Source organism: Heptranchias perlo, unplaced genomic scaffold (genome assembly GCF_035084215.1).
Source record: "Heptranchias perlo isolate sHepPer1 unplaced genomic scaffold, sHepPer1.hap1 HAP1_SCAFFOLD_43, whole genome shotgun sequence".
Classification (NCBI taxonomy): Eukaryota; Metazoa; Chordata; class Chondrichthyes; order Hexanchiformes; family Hexanchidae; genus Heptranchias; species Heptranchias perlo.
The window spans coordinates 10408225-10422412 of NW_027139442.1; the positions used below are offsets into that span (position 1 = coordinate 10408225).

Below are 14188 nucleotides of genomic sequence, written 5' to 3' on the forward strand. Positions count from 1 at the left end.
CGTCACGTACTCTGTTGTAAGATCTGTGTGAGTGTGTATGTGTGTCTTCTTCCAGCAGTTCCCATTTGCACCTGTGACCTGACTGGCGGATTCTCCGAACTCGCCGGGAAGTGAACCGTCAGTTTTTGTTCGTGTGTTACTGCATTAGCTCCCGACCCGGCAACATCTCGATTTTAAAATCCTCATCCTCGTGTTCAAATCCCTCCATGGTCCTCGCCCCCTCTCTATCTCTGTAACCTCCTCCAACAGATTTAATCTCCTCCGACAACCGCATGTCACTCCACCCTATCATGGATTCCACCCCACCCATTTATCTCCACCACAGACCATGTACACTGGAAGAACAGTCAGTGCTGGGACAGTCAGTCCTGTCAGACACACAGTCAGTGCTGGGACACTCAGTCCTGTCAGACACACAGTCAGTGCTGGGACAGTCAGTCCTGTCAGACACACAGTCAGTGCTGGGACAGTCAGTCCTGTCAGGCACACAGTCAGTGCTGGGACACTCAGTCCTGTCAGACACACAGTCAGTGCTGGGACAGTCAGTTCTCTCAGACACACAGTCAGTGCTGGGACAGTCACTCCTCTTATGCACACAGTCAGTGCTGGGATACAGATTCCTGTTATCTGGCCAGTGCTGGGACACTCAGTCCTGTTATTCACACAGTCACTGCTGGGACACTTAGTCCTGTTATATACACCGTCAGTGCTGGAACACTCAGTCCTGTTATATACACCGTCAGTGCTGGGACACTCAGTCCTGTTACATACACCGTCAGTGCTGGAACACTCAGTCCTGTTATTTCCACCGTCAGTGCTGGGACACTCAGTCCTGTTATATACACACAGTCAGTGCTGGGACACTCAGTCCTGTTATGTACACCGTCAGTGCTGGAACACTCAGTCCTGTTATTTCCACCGTTAGTGCTGGGAAACTCAGTCCTGTTACAGACACCGTCAGTGCTGGGCACTCGGTCCTGTTATGTACATAGTCAGTGCTGGGACATTCAGTCCTGTAATGTATACAGTCAGTGCTGGGACACTCAGTCTTGATATACACAATCGGATAAATAAATAACTGCAAACAAAGAATGAAATCTCCAGGACCTGATGGTTTCCACCCCAGGGTATAAAAGGAAACGGGTGGGGAAATTGCAGATGCATTAGTCATAATTTCCCAAATCTCTCTAGTCTCAGGAATTGTGCCTTTGGAGATGAAAATTGAAAACGTCACTCCGTTATTTAGGAAAGGAGGGAGGAAGAAACCAGGAAAATACAGACCTGTCTGTTTAAGGTCAGTTGTGGGGAAGTTACAAAATGATTCAGCACTTTAACAAGTCTGAGCTGATTCAAGAGTGTCACCATCGATTTATGAAGTGCAGGACATGTCTGACTAATCTAGTTGGATTTTTTGAGGTAACTAACAAGGTGGACAGGGGAATGTCTTTGGATTTTGTCTGTATGGACTTCCAGAAGGCATTTGATAAAGTTCAGCGCAACAGATTAATAGAATAAATAAAAATGCACAGAATTGAAATTGACTTTGTGACTTGGGTTGGAATTGTTTGGGAGGTTGGAGAAGAGAGTAGGGACAAATGGAAAGTTCTTTGATTGTTGGTATATGACAAGTGTTGTCCCCATGGATCTGAACTGGGGCCTCAGCTTTTCACATTTATCAATAACTTGGATGAAGGAATAGAGAGTTGTAGATCCAAGTTTCCAGGTGACACTAAGTTAGGAGGCACAGTAAGTGATGTAGATGGGAGTAGGAATTTACAAAGATACAGTTTAAGTGAATGGACAAACTGTGGCAGGTGGAGTTCAGTGTGGGGAAGTGTGAGATCATTCACTTTGGATGCAAGAAGGAAACATTGGAGTATTTTCTTAAAGTGAGAGACTGGGGACGGTGGAGGAGCAAAGGGATTTGGATGTCCATGTACACAAGTCGCTAAAAGCTAATGCACAGATACAAAAAATAACCATAGACGAATGGAATGTTGGCCGTTATATCGAGGGCTGGAATAAAACGGGGAGGAAGTGATGCTTCAGTTCTACAGAGCCTTGGTCAGAGCCCATCTGTAGTACTGATCCTCACCAAGGATATATTGGGCTTGGAAGGGGGACAGTGTAGATTCACCAGAATGGTACTGGGGCTTGAATGGTTCAATTATGAGGACCGGTTGTATTAACTTGGTTTGCATTCCCTTGAGTTTAGAAAGTTGAGGGGTGATCTGAAACAGATATTTAAAATTATAAAGGAATTCGATAGGGTAGATATAGAAATGCTCATTTTCGACCAGCATGGGGGGTGGGGGGGTTGGGGGAGTGGTGGGTGGCTCCAATCTCTTAAAGGGAGAGTGTGTCTCTTCAAATCTCTTTGAAGATAAAACTAAGCCTAATGTAAGCACGGAGATCACACATCACACATGTAAAGCACAGATGCTTTACACTATTTTACCCTTACCCTATGTTTACAAACTGATGAGTTGTGTTAAACATTGAATAAAGGTTGCACACTACGAAATCTCACATCCGACAATCTGTATGCCAGACCTCTCCAATCTGCCAATCTGAGCCTGCAAGAGTGCGTGCAACATGGCTCTCTGCAGAGGTGCAGGAGGTGGTCAGACAAAGGGACATCCTATATCCGCAAGGGGTCAAGACGCCCTCCAGACAAATGACCAAAAGGCAGTGGGAGCCACCAGGGGACGAAGTCAATGCCAGGCGCACAGCACCATGAACATGGATGCCTTACAGGAAGAAATTCAATACTTTGACACGAGTGGTCAAAGTTGAGTAAGGTCAACTGTCAAGTGTCGTCTCCTACCAACTGCACCAGGCATTGTACACCCACTCCTCCCCCCATCGCCCACATGCCAACACACTCAACAATCATTACTCAACTCTTTCAGTCAGATGCTTCCTCTCACCATTACACATTACCACTGTTGCAAGCCACAGGACACACTCACTGATAGCTATTCACCCATGACAAGCACATCACCCAGATGCATGTCTCGCTTTCATGCAGGAGAAGGTGGCTCATAACAGGAGGCAATAAGTGGAAGTGGCATTTAGCCTCTCGAGCCTGTTCCGCCTTTCAATGAGATCATGATGGACCTGTGGCCTAACTCCGTATACCGGCCTGAGCCCCATATCCCTTCACACCCTTGATTCACAGAAATCTATCAATCTCAGAATTAGAATTCACAATTGAGCCCGCATCAACTGTCATTTGCAGAAGAACGTTCCAAACTTCTCCCACACTTTGCGTGTAGAAGTGATTCCTAACTTCACTCCTGCAAGTCCTGGCTCTAACTGTTAGGCTATGTCCCAGCTTAGGATACCTCCAAAAACAGTCACAAATGCATCAGCAGCCACGACCAATAATCCACCCGCTATCCTGTACATCCTGCATGGTCACTTTAAAAAGCGCTGGTCGGGGGTCCTCCAGGCACTCTAAGACATGATCAGATGGTCAATGGGTAGGACTGCATTGAGTTGAACCTTAAGATCCAAAATGGTGTCTGTCACTTTAAATCAGCGTTGCACACTGATTGTATCCATTATCTCCTTACTTTACAAGCTGCCGGCGTTCGGTATTTGCGCACGTGCTAATACCTAGTCCAAGATGGCGACCGGTGCACGTCACGCTGGGAACGTCCGCACGGAGCTATCTTGGCACTTCGAGATGCCACGTAGCGCAGAAACAACGGGCGCTACACGACCCAATTTTGAGCCCATTGTGTTTAAAAGAAAGCTAATTTATTTAACACTTGTACAGAATATTAACTCCAGCCTAGTTAAAGGGGGTATTAACATCAGAAAGAAACCCCAACCGTCAGAATGAACGTGGTTCAGTCCTGGATGTGATTAACAGCAGAGTCCAACCCCTGGAGTCACTCATGAACTCTCTGGTGTATCAGCAGGTGGGATGATCGAGTGAATCCCTTCCCACACACAGAGCAGGTAAACGGCCTCTCTCCAGTGTGAGTGCGTTGGTGTGTCAGCAGCTCCCCCATTCTTTTAAAACTCTGTTCACAGTCAGAACACGTAAAGGGTCTCTTATCAGTGTGAGCAATTTGGTGTTCAATGAGGTGGGATGACCGAGTGAATCCCTTCCCACACACAGAGCAGGTAAACGGCCTCTCCCCAGTGTGAGTGCGTTGGTGTGATAGAAGATGCCTTTTACTTTTAAAACTCTTCTCAGAGTCAGAACATTTAAAAAGTCTCTTACCAGTGTGAACAAGTTGATGTTCAATGAGGTAGGATGAACGAGTGAATCTCTTCCCATATTTGGAGCAGGTGAACGGCCTCTCCCCAGTGTGAACTCGCTGGTGTGTCAGCAGGTGGGCTGACTGGGTGAATCTCATCCCGCACTCAGTGCAGGTGAACGGCTTCTCTCCACTGTGAGTACGTTGATGTGTCAGCAGGTTGGATGACAGAGTAAATCCCTTCCCACACTCAGTGCAGGTGAACGGCCTCTCCCCTGTTTGAATACGTTGGTGTGCCAGTAGATCCTTTGTACTTTTAAAGCTCTTCTCACAGTCAGAACATTTAAAAGGTTTCTTATCAGTGTGAACAAGTTGTTGTGTCAGAAGACTGGATGAACAAGTGAATCCCTTCCCAAACACAGTGCAAGTGAACGGCCTCTCCCCAGTGTGAACTCGGTGGTGTTTCAGTCGGCTGGATGACGCATTCAATCCCTTCCCACACACGGAGCCGGGTAACGACCTCTCTCCAGTGTGTTTGCGTCGATGAGTTTCCAGCTGGGACGGTGAACTGAATCCCTTCCCACAGTCCCCACATTTCCACGGTTTCTCCATGGTATGGCTGTCCTTGTCTCTCTCCATGTTGGACGATCAGTAGAAGCCTCGTCCACACACACAACACGTCTATGGTTTCTCCCTGCTGTGAATGGTGTGATATTTTTTTTCAGGCTGTGCAACTGGTTAAAGCTCTTTCCACAGTCAGTGCACTGGAACACTCACTCGGGTGTGTGTTTCTCGGTGCTTTTCCAGTTAAACTGATATTTGAAATCTTTTCCCACAGACTGAACAGACAAACATTTCTCCTTCTATATTCAAAGCTCGATGATCTCCAGGTGCTGGTGAAATGAGTGACTGTCAGATCTTGACGTGATGTTTGGTTTGAGTTTCCCGTCTGCAAATCCTCCACTTCTAATACCCTGTAAAAGGAGTTTACACTGTGAATGGAGGATAGAAATTCAGAACAGGCAATTCTAGTTTCTATGGAACATTCTTCCCGCTCATTCCCCCAAACTGTAAATCCCCGTCCGACACACTCACCCTCCACCCTCTGCTGAAATCCAAACCTATCGCACCATCTCCAACATTTTCCCTTCTATTTAAGCTTTTTCTCTCCCCTGAAAGCCTTGACTCTGACTGGGTTCAATTCCACACTCACAGGTTCCCCTCACTCTCCTCCCCTGAAGGTCCTGACTCTGGCTGGTTTCAGTTCTACACTGACTGGTTGCCCACCCTCTCCTCTCCTGAAAGTCCTGGCTCTGTCTGGGTTCAGTTCTACACTCATTGGTTCCAATCCCTCTCCTCCCTTGAAGGTGCTGACTCTGACTGGTTTCAGTTCTACTCTCATTGGTTACAATCCCTCTCCTCCCCTGAAGATGCTGACTCTAGCTGGGTGTATATCCTCGACCCCTCATTTCGATACTATGTCCCTCCCTATTGCTGCCTGTAAGCAGTCCATCTGTGATATCTCACAATTTTGGCGATGGAATCTTTCTGACCAGTCACCATTTCTCCTCCATTTAAAGACGGTCACTGATCTGTCACAATTTCTCCTTCATTTGCAGATTCTCCCTGACCTGTAACTATTTATCCTTCATTTACAGACCTCCCTGACCCGTCACCATTTCTCCTTCATTTATAGATACTCCCTGACCAGTCACCATTTCTCCTTCATTTACTGACACGACCTGGCCAATCATCACTTCTCCTTTATTTACAGACACTCCCTGACCCATCACCATTTCTCCTTCAATTACAGACACTCCCTGACTAGTCACCACCTCTCTCCACATCTCCCTCGTCCGTTCATTTGTGAACAAGGCCCTTGCCTTCGACAGCCTTATTGCTGATGGCTGCCATTGGCCACATAGGAACAGCAGTAGGCCATTCAGCCCCACGATCCTGTTCCGTCATTCAACTAGACCATGGCTGATTTGTATCTTAACTCTATCTACCCTCCTTGGTATCATAACCCTTAATACTCTGTCCAAACAAAAATCTATCAATCACAATTTTCAAATTTTCAATTGACCTCCAGCTTCAACAGCTTTTTCGAGTGAAGAGAGCTCTAGGTTTCCACTGCACTTTGTGTGAAGAATTGCTTCCTGACATCACCCCTGAATGGCCGAGATTTAATTTTAAGGTGATCCCCGCCTTTTTCCAGACTGTCGCACCAGAGGAAGTGGTTTCTCTCGATCTACCCTATCAAATCCTTTAATCATCTTAAATACCTCAATTAGATTACCCCTTAATCTTGTGTTTTCAGGAGAATACAAGCCTAGTCCATGCAATCTGTCCTCATCATCGACGAAAGTGATCTCTGCAAGTACAGGAGAGAAATTCAGAACAAACATTTCTAGTTTCTGTGGAACATTATTTTCTCCCTTGCCCATATGAAGCTTTAAATCCGCCGTCCCACACACTCTCCCTCCTTGCCCCTATTCATCTGGAAATCCCCCGTCCCACACACTCTCCCTCCTTGTCCCTTTTCATCTGTAAATCCACCGTCGCACACTGACACCCTCCTTGCCCATATTAAGCTGCAAATCCCCCGTCGCACACAGACTCCCTCCTTGTCCCTATTCATCTGTAAATGCCCCGTCGCACACACTCTCCCTCCTTCCCCCTATTAAGCTGTACATCCCCCGTCCTGCACTCTCCCTCCTTGCCCCAATTAGGCAGTAAATGCCCCGTTTCACACCCTCTCCCTCCTTGCCCGTATTAAGCTGTAAATCCCCCGTCCCACACACTCTCCCTTCTTGCCCCTATTAAGCTGTAAATCCCCCGTCCCACACACTCTCCCTCCTTGCCCATATTAAGCTGTAAATCACCCATCCCACACACTCTCCCTCCTTGACACGTCCTCAATGTTTGAAATCCAGATTCATCGCATCCTCGATTTTTCTCCCTTTCTCTCCTGAAGGTGCTGCGTGATGGTGGGGTTCGGGCCCAGCCACTGTTTGCCCTCCAGTACCCTGCCAAGTGGTAATTCTGCACCTGTGAGCCTACACAGCGAGCTATCGGCATTTCAACCATGGAGAGCAGCACAGCCAGAGTCCCCGGCTGATTCTGTCCGGCAAAGCTGAGGCCAATGGGAGCAGATCAACAACAAACTGCATTTACTGAGCGGAGTCTCAGCAACACCGAGTGCGGCTCAGGCCCCGAATCAGAGCCGGGGGACCCGGCGGGTGGACGGGCGGGCGGGGATCCCCGGGCTCCATTAAACCCATCACCCAGCGCCTCCCCCGTCCGACCCGCCGCTTCCTGGTTTCTTCTCCCGTTTCCACCGAGTCGGACTCGCGACAAGCGACAAGGCCGAGGCGCTGTGGAATGCAAGGCGGGCCTGGGAGCATGCGCAGTCTGATCAGGAAATGAGCACCTTTTTAGAGACAGAGCGGTTTCTGGGGTGCGGGGGATTGTGGGGCCTGCGGCCGCCATTACTCGCCGGGTGTCGGTCAGTGTTTTATTGCCCGCGTCGCCCACAGAACAGTGTCGAGAAATACAGACTGAGGAATTCAGAACCGGTTTGCGAAACAGACACTGACCGTACAATGTGGAACAGTGTTTCTCAAACTGGTTTCATCGGGAGCCAGTGGAATGAAAGTACTTCCCCCAGGGACCCAAAACAATAATATCTTCTGACTGGAGTTTTCAGCAAATCCAAATAAAGGTGAATCCATGCTCGCTCTTCACTTCACAACTTAAATTAACATCGACGTTGCTTGAATTTTTTTTAAAATACAGTATAAATACAGTAAAAAAAAGGTCTGGTTGAGTTTCATTACTTGATGTGACGGGTGGGCCTCCCTGTTGTTCATGATCTCGTTCCAATCTGGATCACAAGATGAAAGCTCTCCACGCATATCAGGTGCGCTGTTAAGCCGGTTTCTTTCTCTTGTTCTCAAAGTCGAAAATCCCAGTTCGCAGATGTAGGTTGTTGTGAACGGCCGCAATAACAGAACACTAATCTTACTCAACAGAGGATATTCTTTGAAAGCACTGATCGAAAAAGATGACAAACTGAATGACGTGTGGCGTGTTTTCAGTGTGCTCAAAGGTGAGTCGCATCAGCTCGTTTTCTTACTCAAGCATCAAGTTTAGCTTCATTATTGATTCAGAATTTTCGAAAGCAAAAGGATCTTTCACCCAACGCTTTTCCATCAAATTTTCAAATCCCTCTGCAGGGAAATAGCGACGAAAATGATCAGACAGAGCAGCGAGATGTAACTGTATGACACATTTCATTTCATTTCCTTTATCTTCATCGATGCTGTTCTCTCCACCCCAGAGGGCTGTGGATGCTCAGTCGTTTAGTGTATTCAAGATTGAGTTTGATAGATTTTTGGACAAGGAAATCAAGGGATATGGAGATAGGGCGGTAAAGTGGATTTGAGGTTCAAGATCAGCTATCATCTATTGAATGGCGGAGCAGGCTCGAGGCACCTATTCCTGCTCATATTTAATGTATTCTTATCCTGTCAGGGGTGCGGTGCCCAGAACTGAACACAGTACTCTAAATGAGGTCTAACCAGAGCTCTGTATAACTGTGACATAACTTCCACTCCTTTTTATTCCAGATCTCTTGAGATAAAGATCAAAATTCCATTACCATTTAAAAATTTTTTGCACCTTTTCGTGAATTCTGTACTTGGTCCCATTAATTGCTCTGCTCATCCACAGTTCCTAGTTTCTTGCCATTTAGAAAATACTCTGATCTATATTTTTATGATCCAAAGTGGATGATCTCACACGTCCCCACGTTGAACTCCATCTGCCACAGTTTTGCCTACAAATGAATCTATCAATGTCCCTTTGCAACTATCTGCTCCCATCTACAATGTTATTTGTGCCACCTAACTTAGTATCATCAGCACACTTGGATATAAGGCTCTCTACACAAGAACGTAAGACATAGGAGCGGGAGTAGGCTATACGGCCCCACGAGCCCTCTCTGCCATTCAATCAGATCAGGGCTGATCTTCGACCTCAACTCCACTTTCCCTCCCGATCCCCATAACCCTTGATTCCCCGAGATTCCAAAAATCTATCGATCGCAGCTTTGAATATACTCAACCAGTGAGCATCCATAGCCCTCTGGGGTAGAGAATTCCAAAGATTCACAACCCTCTGAGTGAAGAAATTTTTCCTCACGTCGATCCTAAATAGCCGTCCCCCTTATCTTGTGACGATAAGCTTCAGTCCTTGACTCTCCAGCCAGGGGAATCAGCCTCTCAGCATCTACCCTATCAAGCCGTCTAAGAATGTTACACATTTCAATGAGATCACCTCTCATTCTTCTATCTTCACAGAATATAGGCCAATTTTACACAATAATTCCTAATACTACAATTGCAGCAAGACCTCCTTACTCTTATATTCCAACACCCTTAAAATAAAGGCTACCATATCATTTGCCTTCCTCACTCTCATTACACCCTTTGCAGCTCACTATTTCCAGCATGTTTTTCCTCTATTCCTTCTGGAGGGAAAAGAAATGAAGGCTGAAATCATTCTACTATAATTAAACCCTTTTATGTTTTGGAAACAATGTCGAACTGAACTGTATCAAATTCGATTGCAAACTCAAGAGTTTTTGATGGAAATAAACAAATAAAAACACTTAATTGCGATGGCTGGGAATCGAACCCAGGTCAACTGCGTGGAAAACAGCTATGCTCACCACTATACCACCATCACTGACAATGCAGGATGCTAAGATAGTTGTTAGACATCAGACCCTGAACAGACACTGCAGGCTGTTGGATTTTGTTCTTCATTTGAACTGCTTTCTGACGGATCCTTTCTCGCTCTGTTGCAGTTCCCGTATCCGCCCAGTAGATGTCGCCAACCCCAATCAATGGAAATTACACAACAGCCAGGAATCCTTCACCGAATATCGGCCGCATCACCCATTCAGTGAGGTTAAATGATTACATTAAATGATTACGGTTACCTGACTATCAGCTGGGCACGACTGGCTGCTTAATATGCAAGTCTATAAGTTCTTTAGAAAGTGATGTGGAGATGCCGGTGATGGACTGGGGTTGACAATTGTAAACAATTTTACAACACCAAGTTATAGTCCAGCAATTTTATTTTAAATTCACAAGCTTTCGGAGGCTTCCTCCTTCCTCAGGTGAACGATGTGGAAATGAAGTCCTCGAATTGAAGTCGCATTTATAATTCACAGAACAATCTTGGTGATAACAGACAGTTTTTTCAACTGCCCGTTGCCAAGGCAATCAGTGTGCAGACAGACAGGTGTTACCTGCCAGGTCTCAGAATATACAAATCACCAAAAAAAACAACAAACAAAAAAAAAACAGAGATAGAGAGGTAGAAACATAGAAAAGACAGCAACTGACCCGTTATATTAAAAACAGATAACATTTGATCGCTGGTGGGGTAACGTGTAGCGTGATATGAACCCAAGATCCCTGTTGAGGCCGTCCTCATGGGCGCGGAACTTGGCTATCAATTTCTGCTCGACGATTTTGCGTTGTCGTGTGTCTCGAAGGCCGCCTTGGAGTACGCTTACCCTTCGGTTGCTGAATGTCGGTGGCTGAATGTCAAGGACATTCAGCCACCGACATTCAGCAACCGAAGAGGAAAGAGTCAAACTGGACTCCTCCAGAGGGTCGCTGCCCTCAGCTGGACATGTATGCTCAAGCTGTCAGGAAATGCGTCAATGCCAGATTCATCAGCCGCACTCAGAAGACAGTCCAGAATGTCACCCGAGCACAACGTAACGCCATCAACGCTCTCAAGACCAACCGCAACATCGTCATCAAACCAGCGGACAAAGGAGGAGCCATAGTCATACAGAACAGAACGGACTATTGCAAAGAAGCATACCGACAACTGGACAACCAGGAACACTACAGGCGGTTACCCGCAGACCCGACCAAAGAACACACCCACCAGCTCAACAAACTGATCAAGCCCTTCGATCCAGACCTTCAAAGCATCCTACGCGCTCTCATCCCACGTACTCCCCGTGTGGGAGACTTCTACTGCCTCCCAAAGATACACAAAGCCAACACACCCGGACGTCCTATCGTATCAGGCAACGGAACCCTGTGTGAGAACCTCTCTGGATACATCGAGGGCATCCGAAACCCATCGTACAGGGAACCCCCAGCTTCTGTCGCGACACTACAGACTTCCTACAAAAACTCAGCACCCACGGACCAGTTGAACCAGGAACACTTCTCACCACGATGGACGTCTCGGCACTATACACCAGTATCCCCCACGATGACGGCATCGCTGCGACAGCATCAATACTCAACACCAACAACAGCCAATCTCCGGACGCCATCCTACAACTCATCCGCTTCATCCTGGATCACAATGTCTTCACCTTCGATAACCAGTTCTTTACCCAAACACACGGAACAGCCATGTGGACCAAATTCGCACCCCAATACGGTTTCAGCAGTTCACAAACACTGTCTTCCAGCTGATTTGAAGAATCTCATGATTTGGGGTTTGAATTGTGATAGCGGCGGATCTCCGCCAGTTTCACCCTGACACGGAGTATCGACCTGAATCTGGGTGAAAAAAGGAACTGGGACTGGAGCCGAACACACGCCAGTTACAGTGAGGCGCGACCCGGACATCCCATTCTCTCTATTTTATTTTAGACAGTGGGCTTGGGGCGTGGGTTGTGAATGTCAGCGAGTCACCAGGACCCTGGGTTTATTTGAAATGATTTCTATCAGAAATCTGAGCCCGGCCCCGGGACAGGAATCATCTGATTCCGGGATCAGCTCTTTTCTGAGAGACGTGGGTGGCTCTGAGAAGAGCCGTTGGGTTCAGATGGTCACAAGTTGCACTTGATTTTTTATTTCTTTTTGCCCGCTGCTTTCTCAGGCTTTGCTGACTTCCGCTTGGGATTGGCCCTCGGTTTTTCCACCTTCTTCGCCTTCGCCTTCACTGGTTTGGGGGTCTTGGGCTTCTTAGCCGCCGCTTTCTTCTTAATTGGTGATTTCGCCGCCTTTTTCGTGGTCGATTTCTTGACCGCTGGTTTCTTGGCCGTTAATTTCTTGATGGCTGTTTTTTTGGCCGCTGGTTTCTTTCCGGGAGATTTCTAGGTTACTTGTTTCTTCACCTTCTTTACCACTTTTGCCTGGGTTTCCTTCTTAGCGACTCTGAAGGAGCCCGAGGCGCCCGTGCCCTTGATCTGCACCAGGGAGCCTTTTTCCACATTTCTCTTGATACTTTATTTGATCTGGGACCGGAGCTTCTCCACATCCAGGCCTTTGGCAGCCAGAACCTTCTTTATCGCGGCCAGGGATATCCCCTTGCGATCCTTGCAATCCGCCACAATCTTGAGGACCTGTTCGCCCAATTTGGGACCGGTGGGTCGGGGAACCGCGTTCTTCTTCTTCGGAGCATTGGTTTGAGCGGCGGCGGCGGCAGGAGGAGCCGTTTCCGCGGCTGCAGTGTCTGTCATGTCCGGGACTCTGTAGAAAATCTCTCTGACAGTCAGAGCTGGGTCAGAAATGAAACGAGAGGCGGCGGCACAGAGCAACTTAAAGGCACAGAGCGGACGGGGCGGAGACATCCTGCTGTCAGCTCCCGGCCCCTCCAGCCTCTCTGTGTTTCTCTCTCCTCTTAAACTTCCCAATTCCAATTCAAATCGGGCACTCCAGAGTCCCAGACTAGCCCCTTCCTTTCTCTAACACCGGAATGTTTGCTGTCGAAAAACTTTCACCCGAATTAAAAGCACCAGTTTCGATTTTAACCCGTTTCATTGCTGCACTGATCGCGCTCTCTCACCCGATCGCTGACATGATCTCCATTTTTCGGCTGAAATCTTGAATTGAACTGAAACTTAACCTTAAATTTCCACTTCGGAACTCGGCAGGGGAGGAAGGCGATCGCTTAACGGTGATTTTTTTTTAAGTTTACTCAAAAGGGTCTCGGAAATCCGGCGATGAGACCGGCCACACAAACACAGTGACATTAATCTAGCCCGCCCGCCCCTTTAACACACTCTCTCTGACACAATGTTCACAGGACAAACTGTTCTCCAGATTGACAATTCCAGGGACAGGCTTTCCTCCCCGCTCGCCCTGTGCTGCAGATTCTCGGGGGTTAGTTGTAGTTTCCCAGCTCAGTAACTGTTAAACACTCTGAGGCCGGCGCTCCTCACAGTGTCTGGTCCCCAGATTCAGGGGCAGGAGCCAATCACAACTGTGGCTGTGATAATCCACATCTGGTTTTACATTATTAGATTGTTCGCACACAGGAATATGTTTGGTTCTGAAGATAATAATAATTTTCCGCTCTGGGCTCCTCCAGTCTCTCTGTGTTTATCTCTCCTCCTAAACTAACTGACAGACAATAGTAACTAGTGTCCTATCCATCCCATTCTCAACACCCAGAGACGGCTCGTTACTGAGGCTGTTTCTCTCCATCTTTCTTTACAGGACTGGAGACAGTTAAGTGCACCGTCAGGCCGGCTCATACATAGTAAAAGGACAGTGACCGTCTCAACAACACCACACAGACACAGAATCAGTCTTTCATTTTGTTTCAGTGTGTCCATATTACGCTCAGTAACAGTATCCCGCCTTCACGTACAGAACTAGAGAGAGAGAAAGACAGACAGACAGATAAACAGATAGACAGAGACACAAAGGCAGACAGGCATAGTATCCGTCTCACACTTCTCATCGGTGTGTCAGTTTCACACACAGTAAACAGTATCCCACCTTCACGTACAGCGCTAGAGAGAGAGTGATACAGACAGAGACACAGACAGACAGACACAGTACCAGTCTCACACTTCCCATCAGTGTGTCCGTTTCACACATTTTAAACAGTATCACATCTTCACGTACAGCGCTAGACAGAGAGATGCAGACAGGCACAGTATCAGCCTTACGGTTCCTTTCAGTGTGTCTGTATCA

The 14188-nt window shown here is 47.3% G+C and overlaps 1 protein-coding gene and 1 non-coding gene across 2 annotated transcripts in view; both read right to left on the reverse strand.

Moving 5' to 3' along the window:
• Positions 1 to 3743: 3743 nt before the first annotated feature.
• The window catches only part of LOC137312591 (zinc finger protein 850-like), a 69291-nt gene continuing 58846 nt past the window's right edge, over positions 3744 to 14188 (reverse strand). The window contains exons 4-5 of the mRNA XM_067979120.1: positions 12547 to 12764; positions 3744 to 4847 (exon numbers count right to left, since the gene is read on the reverse strand). Coding sequence (XP_067835221.1) covers positions 3900 to 4847; positions 12547 to 12764 — 1166 coding nt within the window. The 3' untranslated portion in view covers positions 3744 to 3899. The remainder of the gene's footprint in view (positions 4848 to 12546; positions 12765 to 14188) is intronic.
• trnag-ucc (transfer RNA glycine (anticodon UCC)) lies at positions 9894 to 9965 on the reverse strand. Its single transcript has one exon. It is a non-coding gene; the product is annotated as a tRNA-Gly (tRNA).